Here is a 26,976-nt window from a genome sequence, read left to right on the forward strand (position 1 = left end):
CCGGAAGGAAGTGCGGTTAGCAGCAGGGGTTGTCTGCGTCCATCGCGCAGACCTTCCCCGGCTGTCAGAGAACACGGTGAGCAAAATAACATTTTTAAATTCAGAACACTGATTAAACCAGTAATCTTGTCACTAAAATCACAATATATGTGTTAGTTACATGAATATGAACTATATGCTGTAAATTGAATCATTTAATCAGGTTATAAGCTCTAATTTATCATTTTTTTAGCATGTAGTGTTGCCATTAGTTGTTCATGTGTGTTCTTTACAATTATATATATACCAGGAAACTCTGGATTTGAATCTGTATGACTGTTAAACTATCAAAGAATAAAATACAATACTATTTTTACATATTTAAATAAGGCACATTTTTATACTGTATTTTAGATTACATTACACGAAGCATACTCACGTCAATCATTGTCCTCCATCCCTCTGTCTTTCCATTCAATAAAGGTTCTGGCCGAGCTAAACCTGCATTGTTTATGCACACATCAACTCCTTGATGTAATGTTTTAATTGCAGAGAACATGGACAGGATCTCCTCCTCATTTGACACATCACACTTATATGGGATCAATGTGCCAGGGAAGCCAGCACTCTGACATTCAGCTGCCAGTTTCTAGAAAGAGAAAACAATCGTTACAGTTTGCTCTGCTGCTACAGAGTCAGCCAAGTGAAGTTCTATCTTGTATGAATTATCATCAAAAGGTCATTACCATCTGTGTTCGGCATAAAACTAAGAATGATGGTGGTATTTAAAAGGATTTCAAATGACTCCTATTTGCCATCACCCAGCCATGTGCAGATTTTTATAATTGGTATAATAAAATGTTGACACCTTATTTTACAATTAGCTTTTGTTGACCAGTTAAAAATTACAATCCCAGATAAAGGTATACTAGCCAAGGGGTAAGGCATCTTAGTAGATTCATTGATCCATAGCATTATTTATGGCATGCCTGAAATATGGGGAGCATACTTCAGCCATAAGAGCAGGGATAGTACCAGATAGCTTAAATATTTATGGGAATGGGCGGTAAGCAGGGAGTTTACATCCTAAACATCAGGAGTGATAATAGTTCCCTCTTTGCCCACACAGTTTCCAATATTGAAGAGCAAATTTGGGCACTTGGCACTTGCCAAGTAATCTGAGATTTGCCATGGACTTGAAGGTGCATTCTTTGTTACCCCCCCCCCACACACACACTTTTTTCTTTCTGTATCCTTGACGTGAAAAACAAAGAAAACAAAAGAAAAAACTTTGGGCAGGAGACAAACCATTGCATTAAAACAAATGGGCCGTAAATTAACCGAAAATTGTGTACAAATCGTTTTTGACGCATTTGCACATGTCTAATTGCAAATACTATCTGCTGCTAATGTAAGATTCAAAAAGTTAAATGGTTTTAAATCCTGTTCCAGCGTAGATTTTAAATTGTAATTACTTTTTTTTTTTATGTATGCGGAAAAACTCAACAAAGAATGTTCTAAATCATCCTAAATTACACACACACATAGGTTATGACCTAAACTAATAAACATTTTTGTACTTTAATATGAAGTCCTGCAAGTGATACTATTTTCTTAATTTATCTTATTGTGGTCGAGGATCAGCACCAGGATTAGAGTATTTATATATATATATATATATATATATATATATATATATATATATATTAGGGCTGCAACAACTAATCGATAAAATCGATAATAATCGATAATGAAATTCGTTGGCAACGAATTTCATTATCGATTAGTTGAATCGATTATTATCGATTATAAAATGAGGGTTTTTTCAGAGCAAACGCTCTGAAAAATCCCCCTCATTATATAATCCGTTTAGTCTGACTCACCGTCTCACAGCAGCAGCTCCTACTTACCAGCCCCTCCCTGTAATCACTGTGACAACTGGCCCCGCCCCTTCCTTCTCCAGGCCAGAACCACATGGCTGTGACACTCATCTAACTGTAAGTATATATATATATATATATATATATATATATTTGGGCTACTGAAAGTTAGGGGAGGTGGGGGTTAATTTAGGGGCACTTATGGTTAGTGGGGTGTTTAGGGTTAATTTAGGGGCAGTTATGGTTAGTGGGGTGTTTAGGGTTAACTTAGGGGCAGTTATGTTAATAGGGTGTTTAGGGTTAATTTAGGAGCAGCTGTGGTTAATGGGGTGTTTGGGGTTAATTTGAGGCAGTTGTGGTTAATGGTGTGTTTAGGGTTAATTTAGGGGATGCTGTGGTTAAGGGGGTGTTAAGGGTTAATTTAGGGGCAGTTATGGTTAATGGGGAGTTTAGGGTTAATTTAGGGGAATCTAAATCCTGGGGGCAGTGAAGTGACATATATGGGGGGTATAAGGCATATACAGTATATAAGGCATATGTGGGGAGGGCAGTGTGGCATGTCTGGGGAGGACGGAGTGGTGTATCAGGGTGTATAAGGCATATCTGGGGGTAGAGAAGTGGCATGTCTGGGAGGCAGGGTGGCATGTCTGGGGAGGATGGAGTGGGGTATCAGGGGATATAAGGCGTATCAGGCACAGTGGCAGATGTGGGAGGCAGCGTGGAGTGGCAGATGTGGGAGGCAGCGTGGCATATGTGGGAGGCATTGTGGAGTGGCAGATGTGGGAGGCAGCATGGCGTGGCATATGTGGGGAGGGCAGGGTGGCATGTCTGGGGAGGATGGAGTGGTGTTTCAGGGGGTATAAGGCGTATCAGGCACAGTGGCATGTGGGGGGTAGAGTGGAGTGGCAGATGTGGGAGGCAGCGTGGCGTGGCAGATGTGGGAGGCAGCGTGGAGTGGCATATGTGGGAGGCAGCGTGGAGTGGCATATGCGGGAGGCAGCGTGGAGTGGCAGATGTGGGAGGCAGCGTGGTGTGGTATATGTGGGAGGCAGCGTGGAGTGCTGTGGTAGGCAGCGTGGCATATGTGGGGGGGCAGCATGGCATGTCTGGGAGGCAGCGTAGCAAGCCTGGGCTCAAATGTGCATATATTGGGGGGCTGGTTGGGAAATAAAGACAAGAAATGTATTATCAAAGTTTTTTTATTCTGCTGTTTGTATTTAACATCATTTGTTTAGTAAATTATTTTAAATAAATGAAAAATTTACATTCATTTTTTTTATCCGATTAATCGATTAATCGAAAAAATAATCGGCCAACTAATCGATTATTAAAATAATCGTTAGTTGCAGCCCTAATATATATATATATATATATATATATATATATATATATATATATATATATATATATATATATATATATATATATGTGTGTGTGTGTATAGACATCCATGAAAATCCCAAGGGTTTTTGGTATCTCAAAGCCCGGAGCAATTTTGCCATTTTTGCGGTATGTCGGTTCAGCGATTATTCTCCTTTCCTGCGAATAGTGTACCCATGTAAACTATTGTTTTCAAGGAGAGATAGAGCTTTCTTTTGATACCATAGTTAGATAATTAGCTGAAAATTTAGGATGAGAAATTTAGTAAAAACTAGCGAAAATTAGGAAAATAATTTATTTTCCCTCTGTATACTCACAAAATTAGGTAAAGTGATAGAAAATCCCCTCCAAGTTTATTAATTCAGGTGTCCTGATTTCAGAAATACCTAATGTATATAGAATTTCCATACCTTCCCAGCACCAATAGGGAACATACTATAATGTGTACATTATTTGTAGAATTTTTACATTAGGTATGATGGGATTGCAAATATAATTTTAAACAAATAAACCAAAAATACCCACAAAAGTATATATTTCTGTAAAGCAGACTACCTAGACTATCGTATCAGGAGTATTTGGGCGCCAAACACTGTCAAAGGTGGCCGCAGAAATAATTTCCTGTGCTTTTTTTCACCAACACTGTGTTGCTTGGATTTTTTTGCACAGGGTATAATGAAATATGAATAAAAAACTATAAAATCACCTTAGTGATGTCATTGTGATATCATTGGCATACATAAGCTGTACGAGCATTGATAACGGTGTCAAAACAAAAACACCAGCACTCAGAATTATTATGCTTTGCATGTTTCTATGGTTTCAAACTAAATCCTTAGTTTTCTTGAAAAAAGATGTATAATTTGTGTGGGTGCATCAATCTTGATTAAACTAAGATATGGTTTAAAAAAAAAAATGTCAAAAAGCGCGCAGTATGTAGAGTACTAAAAAACAGGCAGTATGTAGAGTACTTCTGCTATATAAATAAGAGATAATAATAATAAACTTAGCACGGAAAAGGTTGAAACTCCCTCAAGCAAAAGAAGCAGTGGAGAAGACGTTTCTTTAGCTACCGGTGCAAGGAGAGGCTCTAAAAGGTAGTTAGTGAATAATTTAGGCTTATCAACGTGGGCCAGCAAAGCATAGACCACAGAGGGCTCCAAAGGGAGCAAGGCTTTCATTTTAATATTTAGTTTAGGTTATTTATTATTACTTATAAATAGTTTACCATAAATATTGTGCTTTAAAACCAGAGAAGTGATGTTAGTGGCCATAAGTAAAAGGGAAATGGTGCTGAATATGCACTATTATGGTCTGTGAGGAGAAGGCATGAGCAAGGAGAACTGCTGTACGGATGATGGTGACCAGGAAAAGTGATTACCACAGTTGCTTCTAAATGTGGTATGTGGCCTCTGGAAACTGCGGATTGGAAAATTGGAAGAGACTGCAGTTTACCAAGAGGTTTGAATGAAAATCTGCAAAGTCTAATGCATATACGATTACATTACATGTGGTTATGCATGGAGCATATGCATACCTGGGAACATCCCTTTTTCTTAAATAAGTAGGTGGTCGCAGTGGTGAGCAGTTTCACTAACATCGGTGAGTGGTGCCACTGACGTAGTTTGCAGGTCTAGCCCCAAACACAGGAAACAGGCCGTGGTTGGAGGCGAAAGGGGAGTGGGGGGTGTTGCATCAAAACCCAGAGAGTTCACAAGTATGAGCATTTCCACAATATGTCCAACCTATGAAGATGACCCTTTTCCTATAACAAGCTTTCGTATTCCAGGTATTACAGACTTTACTGCAGCTTCCCTTCTCCATTGGAGAAGTTATATGGCCGTTGCGTCCTTTATTGCACGGGTTCTTAACCTTTTACAGTATCTGAGAAATATTTTGAAAAAGACCCTTAAAAACAAATGTATGTGTAAGGGCTGGATGGAGAGTGCAATCTAATTTAGGCAACAGCATCAGGCAATGCTGGGAAAGCGTCAGTGTTAAGTGACGGAATGACTGAAATCTAATGCATTTAGCCCTGTTGGAAATATAAGATCTGGTAGAGTCTGCTATGCCCTACCACAAAACGAAAACTCTCAGTGAGCCACCTCAGTATATGTTTTTATAAAATGCACTGGACTTAATGTATCCTGACTGCTATGTGTTTAGCCCTTGCAGCATCGGTATATGAGCTTTCAGCAATTGGTGGACAACAATAATGTTTAGTTTCTTGTTTAAAATCTCTGTAGGGATATTTGTTTAAAGGTCTTTTAGTTTAAAGGGGACTAGGAGTAGTTTGTAAGAGGCTACAAACCACTAATGTGTAGGGCTTTGGTAAAAGGGCGGGACTCAACACCAGTATCTTAATAAACCATTTACTTCAGGGAGAAATTAAATAAAATAGGCATGCAGGTTTCCCTTGCTTTTCTTTACATCATGCAGCACTCACGTTTAATTCTCTTTACAGAGTGCAGTACTCATCTGGTAAAATTTTATGAAGGGTCCTAGGTGTAATAGCACCCTGAAGGTGCACAGACAATTGGCAACCAGAATGGATATTAACATCAAGCATTATGCACAGTGGAACAGGCGCTCTCTGGGATTTTGAAAAAATAAGACCAAAATGTATTGCTGCATACACAAAATAGTGTATACATATACTCACTGGTCACTTTATTAAGTACACCTGTTCAATTGCTTGTTAACATGATAGCAAATCAGCCAATCACATGGCAGCAACTCAATGCATTTAGGCATGTAAACGTGGTCAAGACAACTTGCTGAAGTTCAAACCGAGCATCAGAATGGGGAAGAAAGGGGATTTAAGTGACTTTGAACATGGCATGGTTGTTGGTGCCAGACGGGCTGGTCTGTATATTTCAGAAACTGCTGATCTACTTGGGTTTTCACACACAACCATCTCTAGGGTTTAGAGGATTGTTCCGAAAAAGAGAAAATATCCAGTGAGCGGCAGTTGTGTGGACGAAAATGCCTTGTTGATTTCAAAGGAGGTCAAAGGAGAATGGGCAGACATGACAGATGACAGAAAGGCAACAGTAACTCAAATAACCAAGGTATGCAGATAGCATCTCTGAACGCACAACACGTAGAACCTTGAAGCCTTGCTCGAAGATGTGCTACAGCAGCAGAAGACCACAGCAGGTGCCACTCCTGTCAGCTAAGAACAGGAAACTGAGGCTACAATTCGCACAGGCTCACCAAAATTGTACAATGGAAGACTGGAAGAACGTTACTTGGTATAATGAGTCTCGATTCCAACTGCGACATTTAGATGGCAGGGTCAGACCTTGGTGTAAACAACATAAAAGCATGGATCCATGCTGCCTTGTATCAACCGTTCAGGTTGGTGATGGTGTAATGGTATAAGGGGACATTTTCTTGGCACACTTTGGGCCCCTTAGTACCAAATGAGCATTGTTTAAATGTGACAGCCTATTGGAGTATTTTTGCTGACCATGGCCATCCCTTTATGACTACAGAGTACCCATCTTCTGATGGCTACTTCCAGCAGGATTATGCTCCATGTCACAAAACTCACATAATCTCAAACTGGTTTCTTGAACATGACAATGGGTTCACTGTACTCCAGTGGCCTCCACAGTCTCCAGATCTCAATCCAATAGAGCACCTTTGGGATGTTATGGAGATTTGCATCATGGATGTGCAGCCGACAAATCTGCAGCAACTGTGTGATGCCATCATGTCCATATGGACCAAAATCTCTAAGGAATGTTTTCAATATTTTCTTCCAGCTACACTAGGAAGTTGGGGATTATAATTCTAATGCATGACATGAAATGGCATACCTCCAGGGAATAAAATTTAACAATAATAAATAACAATAATAAGTAACAGCCCCACTAGAGAAGAATGCATATTCAAATTCTCTCACTCGTACAGATTTACTAAATTAGAAGCTGCAGGTGCCCTCTTCTTCTGTGGGCCAATGATTTGTAATCAAAGTGAGGTTGCCTCAACAGACTGTCATCCGAAGTGTTTGCCAAGCTAGTGCTGATTGGAGACAAGCTTACTTAGTATGTGGATAGTTTAATTAGTGAGAGGGGAGAAAAAATGTTTTAAAAAGTGAAAACATGGTTTTAATGTTATTGTGGGTGGAGACAGGTTAAAATGGCATATAGTTAAGTAAGGAGAAAAATGTATGTTTAAAATAACCCTTTCATCTCAAGGGATATACATGTGGGGTATTGCTGTACTTGGGGGATGTTGCCAAATACATTTGTCCTGTAAATTGTAAGGTGAGGCCTCCATGGATGCATACTGGTGCCATGTTTACTCCAGGTAAGCGACACATGCGGCCATCCAAGTGATGTAAAAGAAAACATGATTGATCAGAACAGCGCACCTTTTTCCATTGCTCCGTAGTCCAGTTGTTTTGCTCACGTGCCCATAATAAGCACTTTCGGCAGTGGACAGGGGTCAGCATGGGCACCCTGACTGGTTTGCAGCAATGTAGCCCCATATACCACAAACTGTGATTCACTGTGTGTTCTGACACCTTTCTATCAGAGCCAGCAGTAGTTTGCCTGTTGATTTGACCATACGGGCCAGCCTTTACCCCCCCTCCCCATGTGCATCAGTGAGCCTTGGCTGCCCATGACCTTGTTGTCTGTTCACCGCTTTTCCTTTCTTGGACCACTTTTGAAAGGCACCCCACAAATGCTGCAGTTTTGGAGATGCTCTGACCCAATTTGGCCTTTGTCAAAGTCGCTCAGATCCTTACACTTGCCCCTTTTTCCTGCTTCACTTGCACCCTAATGTATCCCACCCACTGACAGGTGCCAAGATTCCTAGTGTTATTCACTTCACCTGTCGGTGGTCATAATGTTATGGCTAATCACTGTATATGTATACTTATGTGAGTTTGTACATATCCCGTGCAAGATATTTATAGCAACTTTGTAAGGCAAGTGACAATATGACCTTTACACAAAGTTTTTTTTTTCTTTCAGAAACATATACTTGTGTAGGGTGGTTTACAGCCTATAAAATGCGATGTGCACCTTTTTGCCCAGTTAGTTCCAAAATAGATTCAAATATTGTATCTATAAAATATGTTTTTCAAATCGAGACAAGTGAATATATTGAGTTAATCTTCTACCCAAAACTTTGAAAATGGTGTTTATTTTTCAAAATGTCTTCCATGTTTAATGTTTTATTTAGATTACATGATGGGTGACATACATTCATATAGTAAAGATAGGGCTAAAACTGGTATATAATGTGTAGTTACAGTAAATAAGAGGCAATTTGTGGCTGAGCACAAAATGACAAAACAAAAAATTGCTCTTAACTTTGGAGGAACAAAATAGTCCTATAGCCCTACTCACAAAGGGGTTAAACAGAGTGCCAGACACACAATCCAATGCAGGTAAGAAATGTAGCTGTAACAATTACTGTAGTAATTTGACACTACCCAGAAGAAAACATAATGTATACCAATTTCAGTGAGTCCAAATACGCTGCTGTTCGGTTCCAAATACACTTTTAAATTGGAAGGTGTGTTGATGCTCATATAAGCTTGTAGTTTTATGAAGACTACAGACTACACAGCATTGTTAACTGTTTTGAATTTGTGCTGGACTAAAACTAAAAAATTTTAATTCATTCACTCAATTAATCAATGGAAAAGCAACTGCAATGTTCATCAACAAAAAGGTGTACGCATGCAGATGTATGTCCACTGTTGCATGGTACAAATGTATTACATTTTCACATTTATCTAAGAAATCATTTTCTGTGTAGGGAGAAGTGTACAATGATAAATCAAGCTGTAAAGCTTATTGTGACTATAAATTTAGCCACTAGGAAACAGATGTGCACACTCCCAATGCTATAGAGTGGTTATACTGTATCAAATAGATATCTCATGCCCAAGGCATATTTCTTTTCTTTGTAAAATAATTAAGCTAGCAAAATATTTGCCCATCATTCTGGAACAAATAAACTGAAACTGCTTTGATTAACCAACATCCTTACAAAGCAATTCAAACAAGCCCGGCTCAAAAGAGAAAATAAGACACCAGTGTCTGTGTCCTTTGGGTAGTTCCTTTCAATTACAAAATTCCTGGTTACTGAGAGCAGTGAAACAAATCTGATTTAGCTAATGCTTTTTAGTAGGCAGTCTTTAAGCAGGGGTTCTGAGACAGATGTTTCCACCAACACTTCTTAGCTTTCTATTTACAAAAATCTTCTTTTATGCAATATCTGATAAAATAATTCACATTTAATAAAGCACAGTATAACGTGATTCTCATTGAAGAATCCATGGGCTCTAGTCACCAATTTGAATTTGCTTTTCAAAATCGGATCCAAAAAATTAAATTATTACCGTATATTCCGGCGTATAAGACGACTTTTTAACCCGAGAAAATCTTCTCAAAAGTCGGGGGTTGTCTTATAAGCCAGGTACTGAAATTTACCAAGCCAGAGATTCCCCACGAAGCCACGAATCTCTAGGGGATGGGCGAGCGGAGAAGCCGCCTCCCCTTGGCCGGTCTTCAGGGCCGCGCCGAGGTAGGTGCAAGATTGTGATCTCCCCAACTAGCCCTGATCAGCGGGCGCCCGATGAGCAGGGCTGGTTGGGGAGATAACGACCTCCCTCTAACTAGCCCAACATTAGGGAGCTTGAGGTCTGGCACTTCAGACCTCGGCTTCTGTGCTTCCTAACCAGTACGTGCCAGCTATTGATGCCGAGCGCGGGGATGACGTCATATCCCGGCGCTCGCCATCAATTGCCGGCACGTAGTGATGAGAGAGCAGTAAAGCAGAGGTCTGAAATGACAGACCTCACGCTCCCACAACTGGATGGAAGATAGATGAGAAAGGTAAGAGATGGGGAGAAAGGGGTGTGAGTGCAGTGCATGTGTATATATGTTGGTGTGAGATGGTCAGTGTATGTGTATGGTCAGGTGTGTGTAAGAGCAGTGTAGGTATTTGTGTGTTTGTAAGCTGGTGTGTGTGTGTATATATATATATATATATATATATATATATATATATATATATATATATTATACACCGTGTATATATATATATATATATTTATATATATATGTGTGTAAAGGCAGGGGTGTGTGTGGTGAGGGCAGTGTATAAATGCGTATGTATGAACAGGCGTATATATATATGTGTGTGTGTGTGTGTAAGGGCAGTGTATGTATGTATATGTCTGTATAACAACCAGCCAATCACTGGTAAGGTACAACGCTTGCCGTGATTGGCTGGTTGTTGTATACTGGGTAGAGGGGTAGTCTTATACGGCGAGTATAGCCCAAACTCTATATTTTGCCTGGAAAAGTCGAGGGTCGTTGTATACGCCCAGTTGTCTTATACGCCGGAAAATACGGTATTTATTGTTTTATATCGCGCCGTCAAATTTCATAGCGCTGTACAATGGGTAGACAGGACATAACAAGTAGTATGTAACATAACAAATTGTCTAACAGAGACAACAGGTGAAGAAGGCCCTGATCAAACAAGCTTACAATCTAGATATAATAACTTATCACAGATTTGTCCCATCAGATACATCACATATAGGATATATTGATGATTCAACATGCAGAAGTGTAATTAATAGGTTTTTTATTACCAAATTAGGCAATAGCTAACTTCTTTTTTTAGCTTGCTCATAGTGATGAGCATTTCTGGAACATAGCAGTACTTGCAGTTAGATCAGTATTTCATTAGGGCTTACTAACTAAAAGGACTAAATGGGCAGTGGTAGGGGAGTTTATTATGGATTTATTATGAAGGATTATCGCTGGCAATTTTTTTCAACAAGAAAGGCTAAGGTAGTCCTGCACAATTTCTAATGGGGTCCTACTTGTATCACCATAAAAGTTGAGGCAATATGCCCCTTAGGATATACTGATACATATAGCCTTTTTGGAGTGGTAAGGACAGCCTGGACTCTCCCCTGTCAAACATTTTAATATGTTTTTTCCCTGTGTTTCTATGGCTTCAAAAGAAAGCCCTACTTGTACTAAAATAAGGATGTCTAAATTATGCGTGGTATACATCAAACACAGAAAAAGGGGAATGTTGATCAAACCAACATATAGTAAAAATGGCAAACAACAAACACAAACAACTGTATTAAGGGTACTCAATACTAAAGGGCTTAACTACGTCTTACATAGGGTCAGCCAAGCATTTGGTGCAGCAGAAGCCCTCTGAGATGACGCACAGTAAAGTCTTTAACACTCCAGCAAATTCTTCCTTTAGTGAATATACCTTATTATATAGTACAAATACCTTTGTTTCACCAGGGACAGACTGGCCATCTGGTACACCAGGCAAATGTTACAAGTGCTGTAATGTTTGGTGACCAGGTGGATATGCCTGGCTGCACGCTATGCAGCTTATTCAGCAGTCAGGAATGGTTATGTCATTGGGTGGCCATTGGCCTTAAAGTGCCAGGGCTGCCTTGTTATCCCTAGTCCAGCCTTGTGTTCTACTGTGATATAATATACAAAGCAGAGTCGCAAAATGTATCATTATATCATTTAAGGGAACAGTCAACCTTTCATACACCCCCCCCAAACTGTAGAAAAATGCATATTACATAACTATGAAGAAATAATAATAATAGTGATAAAGTGGACAAAAATCAATGCAAAATCTTCTTTCTTCTTCCGTGATGGAAAATGTCTAACTGGCTGCTGAAGCTGTCAATTAGTGGCACTAAAACATTTGTAATGAAATCAATGGCAGTATGTTCCTAACACTCATTGACAGCTTAAGCAACGTATCACAGGCTGGAAAGTGGTTCCATTAAAATCAATGGCACGACTACACTGGGATCTATCCCTCCATGCATTTGCAAAATGGACCACACGGAAAGTGCCTATGATGGCTGGACTGTCCCTTTAAAAACATACAATTTTATATACCGTATTGGCTCGAATATAGGCCGCACTTTTTTCCCCCACTTTAAGTTTTTAAAGTGGGGGTGCGGCCTATATTCGTGGTCTAGCGCCCGACGCCCGGGACATGCAGTCCCGGGCGCCGGGCAGGCAGCGGGGTTAAGATACAGATCCCCCGCAGCGGTGCAGGGGACCTGCATCCTTCTCCCCGATACGCTCAGACAGCCTCCCCTGCCAGCACTTCCCACGGGGGGGGGGTGCCGGCACGGGAGGTTATCTAAGCGTTTTACCTCTGCCCACCCCCGACTTACCGGAGCAGACTCCCGGGTGTCTTGTGGGGCCGGCGGGAGACATCTACGCAATACGCGCATGCAACTTCCGGTACCGGTACCGGAAGTTGCATACGAGTATTGCGTAGATGTCCCTCGCCGGCCCCGCAAGACACCCGGGAGTCTGCTGCGGTAAGTCGAGGAGGGGGGGGCAGAGGAGGACAGCGGCAGCGTATCGCGGGGAGGGAGGACAGGGGCAGCGTATCGCGGGGAGGGAGGACAGCGGCAGCGTATCGCGGGGAGGGAGGACAGCGGCAGCGTATCGCGGGGAGGGAGGACAGCGGCAGCGTATCTCGGGGAGGGAGGACAGCGGCAGCGTATCTCGGGGAGGGAGGACAGCGGCAGCGTATCTCGGGGAGGGAGGACAGCGGCAGCGTATCTCGGGGAGGGAGGACAGCGGCAGCGTATCTCGGGGAGGGAGGACAGCGGCAGCATATCTCGGGGGGGGACAGAGTGGCAGCATGTTTTTTTTGGTGCTTTTTTAAAGAAAAAAAACTTTTTCTTTAAAAAAGTACCAAACTTTTAGGGTGCGGCCTATATACGGGGGCGGCCTATATCCGAGCCAATACGGTAGTTGTATGAGATGTCCTTCATTCTTGATACAAACGTATAAGATGCACATTGTACCAAGTATGTGACTTTGTTACAAAAAAAAAAAAAAGGTTCGGGACTTTCACCCAATCAGAATGAGCAATGGCATGCAACATACTATTGCTGATTACAATCCCATCATGTTTGCATCTGTGGTGCTAGATGTGTCAACTCTAGTAGGTTAAAGCAATCTATTTGTTAACATTGCCTGCCAAAATATATAAACAATGCATGAAGGCATAGACCAGGGGTGTCCAACCTGCAGCCCTCCAGCTGCTGCAGGACGCATTGACGATTATTTCCAAGTTTATCCACACCATTACAGGCATTGGTTTTAAATTTGCTGTTAAGTCATTCGGCAAATGTTTTATTTTCATAAAAATAATTACTTGAATATGTATTGCAGCCACAACGTATGTGCAAGTTGTATTGCCAAGAACCATTAATATACTGGAAAGAAAACAGAAACCATTCTGAGATTCTGGTTCAGTAGACCAGAAAATAACACGGGAAGGTCCCAAGAAAACAGAGATATTATCTGGGTGAATTAAAAATATAATAGGGTTTATTTGCTAAAGCGGGAGTTTTTAGTAGAGCTGCAATTCCAATTTGCTAAGTTTATAGTGTATTATGAAGAGTTATGCATAATGCAAAAATTGACTGGTTAATACTCCATTACACAGGGCCAACCAAAGCTCACCTTTCAAGAAACCATTGCTGACTCTTATGGTGAATAATACAGTCATGGAACTTATGGACTATTTATCTAGTATATTATTTGATCTGCTAGTATTGCACAGTGTGACATTATGGGTTGTATTTGAAGTATGGTCCAATTTTCATTATTTACAGAGAACTAGTAATTGCTATGTTATTTTAGCATTTAGCAGCCAATGCTCTGGGACTGAGTTATGAAGAGTCATTGTCTTACCTTTTTATAGACCATCACTAGGAGGCCCTTTGAAAAATAAGATTTAAGATTTGACATAGGACACACAGTATGTGATCAAGTTTTATTCGGCTTATTTTGTAGGCACAAATTGCTTACTACAAATACCATAGTCCATGAAGCGTCAGATAAATGCATGAGGATTTTGTAATGCAAAACGAGTGAAGTCACAACACACAATATTAGATATCTGCCAATATGCAGTGAGATTTAAGCAAAGTACAAATTAGGTAAGGATCATACCTTTATTGGTTAACTGTACTATAATAGGTTACAAGCATTTGAAACTAAGAAGAAACTTGCAATGTAATATATTTCCATTAGCCTATAACGGTACAATTTTCCCCAAATATGTATACAAGGGGATATTTTGCTTCAGCTACCCAGATACTCCTTAGAATGATAAAGACTTAAACAGACAATGTTGGGCAAGATCTCAGGTCTCAAGCTATAATAACCTTTATGGCAACATTTTGTAACTTCTTAATTTTTGTTTTTGTTTGCTTCTGAATTTTGAGTATTTGTTTATATGGTTTATACTTGCATGCACTATGTAAGAGTCACTGGTGGCTTGCGTTCATACTTATAAAGCACTCTGGATCCTATTATTCTGTAAGCCTCTACATAATCTGTATATTAATAAATACCTTTCTTAATTCTGTTCTACTGCCAGCCACGTAGAATGGATAGTTTTACACTCTGGCCATCATAATAATCCTTATTTTAAATCCCCCATATTTTTTGTGCCTAAAAATCAAACTTTTAATTTATCTGTTTACAGTAGTTTAGGTTTTTTGCTTACCTGATCAGTGCATCTTTAACAAGTTCTAAAGAAAATGTATTCTTAAAGAACCTGTTTTTCAAGAAATCCAGAAAAACAGACGTGTATATGTCTCAATCTTCTGCATAAATGGATCACGGGGACATTAAAAGGGTAAGTATATACCTTTTCCTCCTCTTTATATCCAACTATTCAAACAACCTATATACCCCATATGAACAGTAAGTTCTTTTTTGTGTTGTGGGTCAGACAATGGCTTGACAAACAAAAGTCAGATATGCTGGCGTCTGGAGCTGCCTTGCTGCTACTGTGGTGTTCACGCAGTGACGTATCCTGGCCTAGGCTGACTAGGGCCAGGCCTAGGGTGGCAGATACAGGAGGACAATAGTCCCTCTGCTGCAAAACCAGGGAGCAGATCATCCTCTCGGGTGATCAGGCCACCCGGTGTCCAGCTGATTAATGGACTGGTTACAAGTGAGATCTTTGATGTCCTCAACCAGCCCATTTAAATTAGGGAGACTGTGCTGGCTCAGCACAGCCCCCATAGACTGCATTATAAGGTGCTACATGCACCTTATATCTCAGTGCTCTGAGTCTTCAAGCCACAGGACGCATTTTAATACCATAAAGATGCAAACTATGGGGAAGTTGACTGAGGATGCTGCCCTATGTCGGGCCTAGGCCAGCATAACAGATAAATTGGCTGCTGGATATAAAAATTAAATTCCTAAACCTAACACCTGGGTTTTGTTGTGTCCTGAGATAACATATGCACCAGCATATTACATAGCTTTTCTATCCTTTAAAAGTATAGCTGGCAGTTAGTCACAAACACTAAGGGGACCACTTATCTTGATACGTGACTACCCTACATAATAGGACATCAAGCCCATATTTTAATTGATTAAAATAGCATAACACCATATTTTTTGTAAAATGTTATGTTTTTTTGGAGCTACTATGAAAACAGAAAAAATTGACACGTCAAAAGACTGTGGGATACACCTGGTTGAAGACATTAAAGGTGCTGTCACACAAAACAGACTGTTCCTTTGATTACATAAGAGACAGTCCCTAGAGCACCATGTTTTAGAGCTGTTATTGGAGGATAAACATGAACCCCTATTCTTGTTCTGCCTATTTTTCATCACATTCCACTAATTTCTGAATGCTTTCTAGCCTGTATCCCGCTTATAACACCTTTTATAATTATTTTTGTAATTAGTATAAAACCTTGAATATAAATATAGTTCTTAGGTCTGTACAAATAAACATATTGCAAGATGTTGCAATGGGTTAACTACATGGGTGAAAGACTCCATATTAAAAAAATTTAGGAACCCTACAACTGATACCTGCGAGGCTAATTTTTACTACGGTAATTAGTATTATTAGTTTGTGACGGCTCTTTTGACAGGTCAGCATGCGATCTGACTACTCTTACACTTGAACCCTGGTTCCCTGTCCGGCTTCCTGATCACTGTCTGATCAAAACCATGTTAGAGGAGGAGGGACAAAGTTTCTGCCTCTTAAAAGTAATAAAATAATGTTTAGAATTAATAAATACTATCTGGTTACAAAACCTAGATCCCTAGTCAGGTTTATTTGCTCTTTTTTTTGCTATTAAAATACCAAAAGACCCCACTCTAGTGTGAATGCTTTCCCTATGCAAGTAGGATATTACTGCACTGGGGTCTGAATTGAGATACCACGTTGTGGGAGTAAAACATGTTTTGCCTCAGAATGCTAAAACACAACAGCCAAACAGGTTTAGCAGGTTGCTCTATGTGTCTTGACGGAAAGTTGGGCTTACAACTATAAATTACCACCATGCCTCCAAAGCCCAACGTGTCCTTAACCACTTCCTTACCAAGAGTGTTTTGTGCCATTTTTTAAAGCCACTAAAACCATGATTCTCCTCTTTAATTTTCTGTGCACCCACACAAATTATATTATATATATATTGCCCCCCCCAGGACAGATATAGCTTTCCTTGTATACCATTTTTAAATGTATAGTCCAAGATTTAATATGAACATTACATTAAAATAATGAAAATATTGGGGGGGGGGATATTTTTAAATATTTTACTCCCCTTTTTGGATAGAGACTGGGATTTTTTTTGAGGAAGTAATACACCTTCTGTTTTGTAAAATTGTTCTCATAAAACATACAATTTCAGTTTCTGATTTACAGACCGTATCCAACACCAAGATCCTGTATGGAAGTGTAGGCCAGCAACCTCCGCCAATAAAAGGTGTTACTAACTATCGACAACAGTATGTGATAGGGATCCAGGCCAGGTGAGAATACAGTCAGGGTTAGATTTAGAGGCTGTACTTACAAACCAAACCAGAACCCCAAATTAAAAACAAAATAAGGTTATAACCAATAACCTGTCCTCAGAAGGGCATGAAGTGGGGATTGCCTTCCCGACATAGGGGACATTTTGTGTCCACCATTGACCTAATAAATATACATCTCGGGGGGTTAACCATAAAAAGTAACCTTATCTCTTAGTTTCTGCCTACTGTTATATAGGACAGGAATTCCTTAATCTTCTGACAGCAGTGGTCATAACTGACATCACCTTCTACAAGCAAATGGTTTCTAAATGTAGCATCTGTCCTAACAAAATGGCACTACATAGCACCAACTGGGAGATCAGAATTAAAAGGATGGCACAAAAAACTTTCCTGCATTTTTCTTGATCAAACATTTCTCTCAAGCCCCATCCAGGCTGCAGAGCTGCATGTCTTTTGTTTCCCTGTCTTGCTGTGGTCCATTTCCTTATGTTCTGTCCTGAACCTCTGATTCCTTGATTCCAGTCTTGCTCTTTGCTTCAGCTCCTGTTTCCTTTATAAGGTGTGCCCACTCATGTGTTCTGTTTGTCTCAGTCTGCAGTCTAAAGGTACGTCCTTCTTGGTTCTGTGTTTGGATTCAATGTTTCGTTTATTAGTAATTCAGTAAGCAGGGTTTAGCGTTAGGACCTACCATCATTGGAGTACTTTGGCGTAGTGGTGGGCTAAGCATACTATGGCCATAAGATGTGAGGGAATCTCCAATAGTTATCATACAGACCTAGGCTAGTTCCTGTATTTATATGTGTCAGTCTGTGATGTAACCTGTATCCCCGGTAGAGGGGTGTTCTGTCCTGTATCCCCGGTAGATGGGTGTCCTGTCCTGTTCATGTCAGATCTTGAGTATTCCTTGTCTTGTTCCCTATGGTATCCTGTATTATGTATATCTTTTCTGGTTATGTTTCTTGCTTTGTCTCCCTTGTGACGGGACCGACCTGTACCACGACGGGGTACTCCTGCCAAACGTTGCTTCCTCCTGCCGGGACACCAACAATTAACCCCTTCAGCGCCAGGCAGAACCAGCGTTGTAGATAGAAGGGGGGGAGTCGCTGCACCGGAGCTGTGTTGGCACTGTGGCTATCCGAAGCTTAGCCACACAGTGTGGCTACTGTCCTGAAAAGGACAATAAAGGATCATAGCAGCCCATCCCAAGCATCAGGCAACAATCATGTTGAGGTGAAAACAGGACTCCTTTATTAAAACCAAATACAGAGCTATATATACACACAAGTAAGAAAAGGGGCAAGACAAATATCACATGATCTAATTACCATGTCAGGAAGGAAGTAATTAGATCAAATCCTGCAACACAATATCCGGGGGAAGGACAGGATGACACGAGACATAAATGATTACATTAATTGGGGACATGGACGTGGAATGATGATAGACATATAATTGGCTTAAGACAGACAATGGCCAGGACATCGAGATAACAGGAGCTCACAGGATTAACAGCTACCTGTTGTGTAATTGATAATCTATTTTAATAAATTAAGACTTAAATTAAGTCTTAAGAGAAGGGATAACTCACACAATAACAGGGGAAACACTTCACACCTATACAATCAACAATGCAAAGACAATCAGCCTTCTTCCTACAACAGGATGTCCAGCTGACATTACAGTTTTGAGACTCTGAGTAGTAAAACATGGGGAAAATCAGCAGAAACTGAACCCTTGTATCCACACACAGAAGTCTCTACAAGGCCTGGGCCCATAGTCGATAGGGAGGAGGCTGGCTCTTAGGCCTCTCCATGCTCTGTCCCCTTGCTATGTTTCTCCTGTACTCTGCTTAGCTTCCACACTCCCAGCCTGCAGCATCCCGCACATGATTCTAGTGCTATGTCTCATGCCTGCTCCAGGGTGCCTGCAGGATATCTCAAAGTTCTGGTTAACATCAACTGCTATGTCAGCGCGCCGGTATGTAGCTGCACAACCCTAGATGCCCACCCGGGAGAGTGCAGTCACTCTGCATCAGGCCCTGTCCTACTCAGCGACTGCGCAATAACTCCTGCACTCCATCTTTGGGCACTCTGGGTCATTACAGTCGTCTGTATGGACCCAGTTCCTGACAGTTTCACAGAAAATCTCCATCTGCAAAGTAATGATGGATACGAGTACTAACATCTCTTGGCAAAGACTTAGCGTCGCTTTCTTGGCAGGTCTTGTGTGGAAATTTCTTCCCTCTGATCAGTATGTTATTGTGGCGAGATCTATCATTAAATTCAACTAATTGTGTATACAACCAATTCAGTATTCAATTTAGTTTTCATCCAATGCCAACCAAAAGTTAGGTTTAAAGCCTGATTAATCTAATTAACTGATCAATCATTTAATTGAGATTTTTTTAATACAAATAACACATATTAGACCTTTCACATGGGATAATGTTAATTTGCCACACGCTTGTCTGCTAGAAATAATACTAAATACTAAATGTCTGGGTTGTCTTTAAATCCCTGAAGGGTAGAGGGTCTTGTTTCCATGGCAACCACAAAAAGCCCATGGAGATCAAGTCTGAGAGTGATGCATAGGTTTAAGCCTTTTCTTGTGTGCCCCACTAAATGTACTGTATTTGCTCGATTATAAGACGACCCTGATTATAAGACGACCCCCCAAAATCTGAATATTAATTTATGAAAAAAAGAAAAAGTCTGATTATAAGACGCCCCTATAGGAAAAAAGTTTTACTAGTAAATATTAATTCATGTAAACTATTTTTTTTGTTTTTCATTTCCTTTTATTTACCAACCTGTCCCCAGTTATGCTCATCTGCCCGCCTTATACCCTCCTATATGCCACTCTGCCCCATGTTATGCCTTTTAACCCCCTATATGCCACTCTGCCTCCAGAAATTCCTTATACCCCTGTATGCCATATAGGGGGTAAAAAGGCATATCATGGGACAGAGTGGCATATAGGGGGACACTTACATACCCAGACAATAATATACCCACCCAGACACTTACCTACCCACTGAGACACTTACCTACCCAGACACTAATATACCCACTCAGGCACTAAACTCACCGCGATGCCTCAGCAGGCGCTTGCTGACGCTCCCACGGGATTACGGCATGACGCTGTGTGACCCCGCTATGCCCTGCCTCCTTTGGGACGGCACAGTGCCGCCAGGGTCCCGGTCCTGTTTCTGGAGCAATCTCCCGAACCGGCTCTGCTTCCCTGCAGTAGGAAGGTACGCGCGTATGCAACTTCGGCTGCTGCCGGCACTTTGTGATAGAAGCCGGCAGCAGTTGAGGTTACCATACAGGAGGATCCAGGTCCCCTGCAGCGCAGGCAGTCTTGAATAGTCAGACCTCATTTGAGGTCTGATTAGAAGACGACCTCGATTACAAGACAAGGGGTATTTTTCAGAGCATTTGCTCTTGTCTTATTATCGAGCAAATACGGTATTATGATCTGTACAATGCTACCAACAAACCATTAACCCCTTTTCCAAGTTAATACCACAAATTAACCTTATCTCAAGCTGAAAGTTTCACGTAAACTAGCGTAAAACAAAAACACACAGGAAGTTAAGAACACTTGTAGGTTAGTAAAGTTCTTCTCCTACATGAATAATGTTCCCAAGTGCATATATATCTCATATATTTTATGTAAAAATGCTATGTAAGGCATTAGTCAATCAGCAGTCAGGAAAGGGGGTAAATGTAGAAATCTACGAGCCCAACCCTTTACAAAGCTACTGGTCGATAAGGCTAGAATCCACGCTCACCTGGACCCCCCACAGACATTTGGACCCACAGCAGCTGCATTGGAAGAGCAGAAAAGCTATTACACATTTTTAAAAGAAGCAAAACCTGCTCACAGTTTTAATGCTTCAGAGAGTGTCAGCAACCCTTTTATCACAGAATCTGCACCAGTAGCATTGTTGTTTATCTGTATAGTCAACAAATCTCCAGCACATGGACACCTCAGTACTGTAGCTCAACCCTCCCTCTGATGTGCCCTCAAATAATCCAGTGGATTACATGTCACAAATTAATACAAGAATAAAAAAGAATAAAAAAAACTAAATCCCCATTCCTACACACCAACCCAAAAATATCTAAACCGTAAATAGTGTTGGAATTTGTATTTAAAAATATCCCCCACAACTGTACTTGGGGGATATTCTTAAATACAAATATAAGCTGTGTGCAATTAATAAAGGAAAAGGTTTTGTTTTTCAGTTTTTGCTTTTTAAAAATTTAGTCTGAAAAAACTTTGTGTTTTAAATATGTTTGTTTTTTGGGGGTACAAAATACCATTGTAATTTTCAGAAGGAAAAAAAAGGTCAATAACCAGGTAACTTCCTGTCCATTCCGAATATGACGTGTCAAGTTATATTTAAAGTATGTACCCAATGCCATCTGTGTTTTCTTATCAGAGTGCAGCTAGAAAAAAATAACTGAACTCTGCCCTACTTACATTTCATGCCCACAAGCAGAAAAAAATAAAACAGGTAAGGCCATGGTTTTCTTATCTTTTTCTGTTTTATGTGCAGTTTCTAATCATAGCAGATACAGTAATACATTCAGTAATAAAAAGGTATCATCGATCAATAGTCAAAGAGAATGAAACAGCAATAATGTGTTAGAATAGCATCATATATATGTATTAACCAAACTCGGGATATAATAAAGGAAACCTGTTATTGCATAGAATGGAATGGAATAAAGTATTTATTATATCAGTAATACTCATAATATAACATACAAAAAGCCCATGATCTGTAGCATATACATATTGAGGAGTAAAATTGGCCCAGGCCCAGCAATTGATAAAAGCAGATGGCCGCACTCTTTTCTCAGCCCATAGATATGGATATCCCACTGGCAAACACAATGCAGAGAATTCGGGTGTCAAACCGGAGAAGCTGTGCTTCCCTGGTATGGTGCTATCGTCTATGGAGAGGGTCAAGGGGCTGGGGAGGCCACTCAACTATACCTACCCCTATGCTAAAATGTACCAGCCTTCTTCTGTGGCAAACACACTAAAGGCATGATCTCCCAAAGATACGTGGTAGACATTTGCCTAATAACTTATCAGATCACAATTAAACTTATCCTTCCGAGAATCAACCTTTTTACCTTTTTTAAAAAAAACCATCATTTTAAAATGGACAAGCAGGACACCCATACACACGACGGGCAGATAAGGGACTCTGCATAAGGGACTGGCATAAGACACCTATTCAATCAAAACACAAAGACCATCCTATCCATTGAACAACTTAGAGATAAATACCCAGTCTTGAATATCACAAAATTCTCATACAGGCAAGCAAAGCATTTTGGCTACTCTCAAATGCAACATTTCAACATGGATGACTGGGGAAAACCCCTTAAACCACCATCCACTACCAACTTGACCGCATTCACCCATCAACATCCAATCTTTTCTCAATGATCAGACACAGCATAGATTTTTGAATCACTCCGTACAGGGTGTAGACATTGGCTAGCCCTAGACCCAGCTCTCACCACACAAGATATACTGAAAGCCATCTGAAAATGCTTAAAACCATCCTATCTAGGGCTGCAACAACTAATCGATAAAATCAATAATAATCGATAATGAAAATCGTTGCCAACGAATTTCATTATCGATTAGTTGAATCGATTTTTATAGATTATAAAATGAGGGTTTTTTCAGAGCAAATGCTCTGAAAACTAGCCCTCGTTTTATAATCCGTTTCAGTGTGACTCACAGCAGGCCAGCAGAGCAGTTACTACTTACCAGTCCCTCCCTGCAGTCACTGCCGATTGGCCCCGCCCCTTTCTTCCCTCCCTGTGTATTAGTGATGGGAAGTTCGGATCATTAAAGTGAATCGGATCATTTCGATTCGTTCACTGAAATGATCCGATTCATGATCCGGATCTTCGGATCACTCAGTGTGCCTGCACGGAGTTACTGTTTTCCAGTAACTCCGTGCAGGCACACTAACGATTGGCCCCGCCCCTTTCATCATGAATCCTCCCCCCTGCCTCCAGTGATGTCAATGAAGGCAGAGAGTCGTTCAAAGATTCGGATCTTACAGGGATCCGGATCACTGTAAGATCCGGATCATTGTAAGATCCGAATCATTGTAAGATCCGGATCTTTGAACGACTCTCTGCCTTCATTGGCATTTTAATCATTCAGATAATATCACCATACTGTTATAAATAATACATTAATAATCACTGCCCCCAGGATTTACATTCCCCTTTACCTGCAACTGCACCTTAAGCTAACTTTATTAAATTAATTAAATTAACCCTCACCATTAAATTAACCCTAAACACCCCATCAACCATGACTGCCCCTAAAATTAACCCTTAACACCCCATCAACCATGACTGCCCCTAAAATTAACCCTTAACACCCCATTAAGCATAACTGCCCCCAAATTAACCCTAAACACCCCATTAAGCATAACTGCCCCTAAATTAACCCTAAACACCCCGTTAAGCATAACTGCCCCCAAATTAACCCTAAACACCTCATTAAGCATAACTGCCCCTAAATTAACACTAAAGACCCCATTAAGCATAACTACCCCCATATTAACCCTAAACACCTCATTAAGCATAACTGCCCCTAAATTAACACTAAAGACCCCATTAAGCATAACTGCCCCCAAATTAACCCTAAACACCTCATTAAGCATAACTGCCCCTAAATTAACACTAAAGACCCCATTAAGCATAACTGTCCCTAAATTATCCCTAAACACCCCATTAAGCATAACTGCCCCTAAATTAACGCTAAAGACCCCATCAACCATACCAATTTATTAGGTAATTTATCTGGAGTATATGCAATTAATTTAGGGGCAGTTATGGTTAATGGAGTATTTAGGGTTAATTTCAGGGGCCGTTATGGTTAATGGGGTCTTTAGGGTTAATTTCAGGGGCCGTTATGGTTAATGGGATCTTTACGGTTAATTTCAGGGGCAGTTATGGTTGATGGGGTATAAGGGTTAATTTTATGCTGATGACTGAGGGTTAATTTAATTAATTTAATAAAGTTAACTGTAGGTGCAGTTATAGGTAAATGGGGGCAAACTCAGGGGAATCTAAATCCTGGGGGCAGTGTGAACATTATTAATGTATTTATTTATAAAAGTATGGTATCAGTAATATTCTCTGAATGATTCGAATCTCTGTAAGATTCGGATCCTTGTAAGATCCGGATCCCTGTAAGATTCGAATCATTCGACTCTTCGGTTCATTCGACTCTTCGGTTCATTCGACTCTTCGGTTCATTCGACTCTTCGGATCATTCGACTCTTCGGATCATTCGACTCTTCGGATCATTCGACTCTTTGAACGACTCTCTGACTCTATGAGTCATCGTTCCTGTGTGAATTAATGAGCTGTAACCTGACCCCAGAGTCTGTGTCTGAGTGCTCTGCAGATGACTCACAGCTCTAAGATCAGGTTACAGATGCATGATTCACAGACTGAACCGCTACAAATGAATCGTTCAGTCTACTGAACCGATTCATCCGGATCACTAAAAAGAACCGGATCAAATGAACGATTCGTTCATGATCCGGACATCACTACTGTGTATGTGTGTTACACTTAATATGCCGGTGATAGCGTTTATGAGTTTTACAAGGAGTTTATACAAAACAGCTACTTCAATCTACCATGTTGATGATTTATTTGCCTACATGTCTGGTACCAGAAAAGTTATCTTATTGCTTGACCAAAGTATAATTGTTTTATTGTGTGGCATGTTCTAAATATTTCCACTTGATGAGTATTATGGAATATATATCACTATTCTGTGCTATGATAGGGGGCCATGAGTCTGGATTGAGGAATTAAGCATTATTTTTATTCTCCATATGAAAACTGAAGGAAATTATCAAGGTATAAGAAGTATAAAAGTTTGAAATGTTTAACTCTTACATTAGTAAGACCCCCTAGTATCGATTGGCCCACACATTTCATTCTTCCGGTCCCTCCCTGCAGTCAGGGGCAGATTGGCCCCGCCCCTTATAGCATCCACATGGCTGTGACACTCATCTAACTGTAAGTAGAAAATTAATATTTGGGCTACTTAAAGTTAGGGGATGTGGGGGTTAATTTAGGGGCAGTTATGGTTAATGGGGTGTTCAGGGTTAATTTAGGGGCAGCTATGGATAATGGGGTGTTCAAGGTTAATTTAGGGGCAGCTATGGTTAATGGGGTGTTTAGGGTTAATTTAGGGGCAGCTATGGTTAATGGAGTGTTCAAGGTTAATTTAGGGGCAGCTATGGTTAATGGGGTGTTCAAGGTTAATTTAGGGGCAGCTATGGTTAATGGGGTGTTTAGGGTTAATTTAGGGGCAGTTATGTTTAATGGGGTGTTTAGGGTTAATTTAGGGGCAGTTATGGTTGATGGGGTGTTTAGGGTTAATTTAGGAGCATTTGTGGTTGATGGGGTGTTTAGGGTTAATTTAGGGGCAGTTGGGGTTGATGGGATGTTTGGGGTTAACTTAGGGACAGCTATGGTTAATGGGGTGTTTAGGGTTAATTTAGGGGCAGTTATGGTTAATGGAGTGTTCAAGGTTAATTTAGGGGCAGCTATGGTTAATGGGGTGTTTAGGGTTAATTTAGGGGCAGTTATGTTTAATGAGGTGTTTAGGGTTAATTTAGGGGCAGTTATGGTTGATGGGGTGTTTAGGGTTAATTTAGGGGCAGTTGTGGTTAATGGGGTGTTTAGGGTTAATTTAGTGCAGTTGTGGTTGATGGGGTGTTTAGGGTTAATTTAGGGACAGTTGTGGTTGATGGGGTGTTTAGGGTTAACTTAATGCTGAGGACTGAGGGTTAATTTAATAAAGTTAAGTTAAGGTGCAGTTAGAGGTAAAGGGGGGCAACTAAGGGGAATCTAAATCCTGGGGCCAGTGAAGATTAATCCTGTATTTTTTTATAAAAGTATTGTGCTGCGAACGAGCCTGTTTATCCATAAGGGCACTATGGGATATCTGGGGGGTATAGGGCATACCTGGGGAGGACGGAGTGACATTTCTGGGGGTATAAGGCATATCAGGGGGCACAGTGGCATATAGGGTATATAAGGCACATGTGGGGAGGGCAGTGTGGCATATCAGAGAGCACAGTGGCATATCAGGGGAGAACACAATGGCATATCAGGGGTTATTAAGGCATATGTGGGAGGGTGGAGTGGCATATCTGGGAGGCAGTGTGGCAAGCCTGGGCTCAAATGTGCATAACTGGGGGGCAGGTTGGGAAATAAAAACAAAAAAATGCATTTTTATCAAAGTTTTTTATTCTGCTGTTTGTTTTTAACATCCTGTTTGTTTATTAAATTATTTTAAATAAATGAAAAATTTACATTCATTTTTTAATAATTGAAAATAATCGTTAGTTGCAGCCCTAATCCTATCCACTTTATATGGGAAATGTTCTACACAATCTTCCATGCCTCAAACAGCTCTCCAACACTAAGCTATAAAATGGGCAGATCCAATACAGATCAATGCCTCAAATGCAAACATCCAGCAGCTGACCTGACCTATTGTCTATGGCAGGGCTGGACAAATCCCAGACGCCAGGAGTCTGGGCAGACAGCACAGCCACTCAGAGCTCGCCCCCAAGCCTGAGATCACTCCCATGGAGTGATTCTGTAGGCTGAAACCGCAATTGCAGGAAAACCTGCAATCTCGTTTTCAGCTGCCACAGGCAGCTTCAGGAAAGGGGGTTGAGTGTTGATTGGGTCCCCACACTTATGTGGGGACCTGACACAACATCCCCCTGCTGCCTGATCGCTCCATGAGAGCGAAAGTGCAGCGTTAACCCCTTCAATGCCGTGGCATTT

General features: G+C 40.7%; 1 protein-coding gene across 2 annotated transcripts in view; it reads right to left on the reverse strand.

Moving 5' to 3' along the window:
- The window catches only part of DHRS11 (dehydrogenase/reductase 11), a 106,736-nt gene that overhangs the window by 69,604 nt on the left and 10,156 nt on the right, over window positions 1-26,976 (reverse strand). For both annotated transcript variants that reach the window (XM_053454323.1, XM_053454322.1), the window contains exon 2: window positions 419-628. In XM_053454323.1, the coding sequence (XP_053310298.1) occupies window positions 419-628 (210 nt within the window). The remainder of the gene's footprint in view (window positions 1-418; window positions 629-26,976) is intronic.

The sequence above is a fragment of the Spea bombifrons genome, chromosome 2 (genome assembly GCF_027358695.1).
Source record: "Spea bombifrons isolate aSpeBom1 chromosome 2, aSpeBom1.2.pri, whole genome shotgun sequence".
In the NCBI taxonomy this organism is placed as follows: domain Eukaryota; kingdom Metazoa; phylum Chordata; class Amphibia; order Anura; family Pelobatidae; genus Spea; species Spea bombifrons.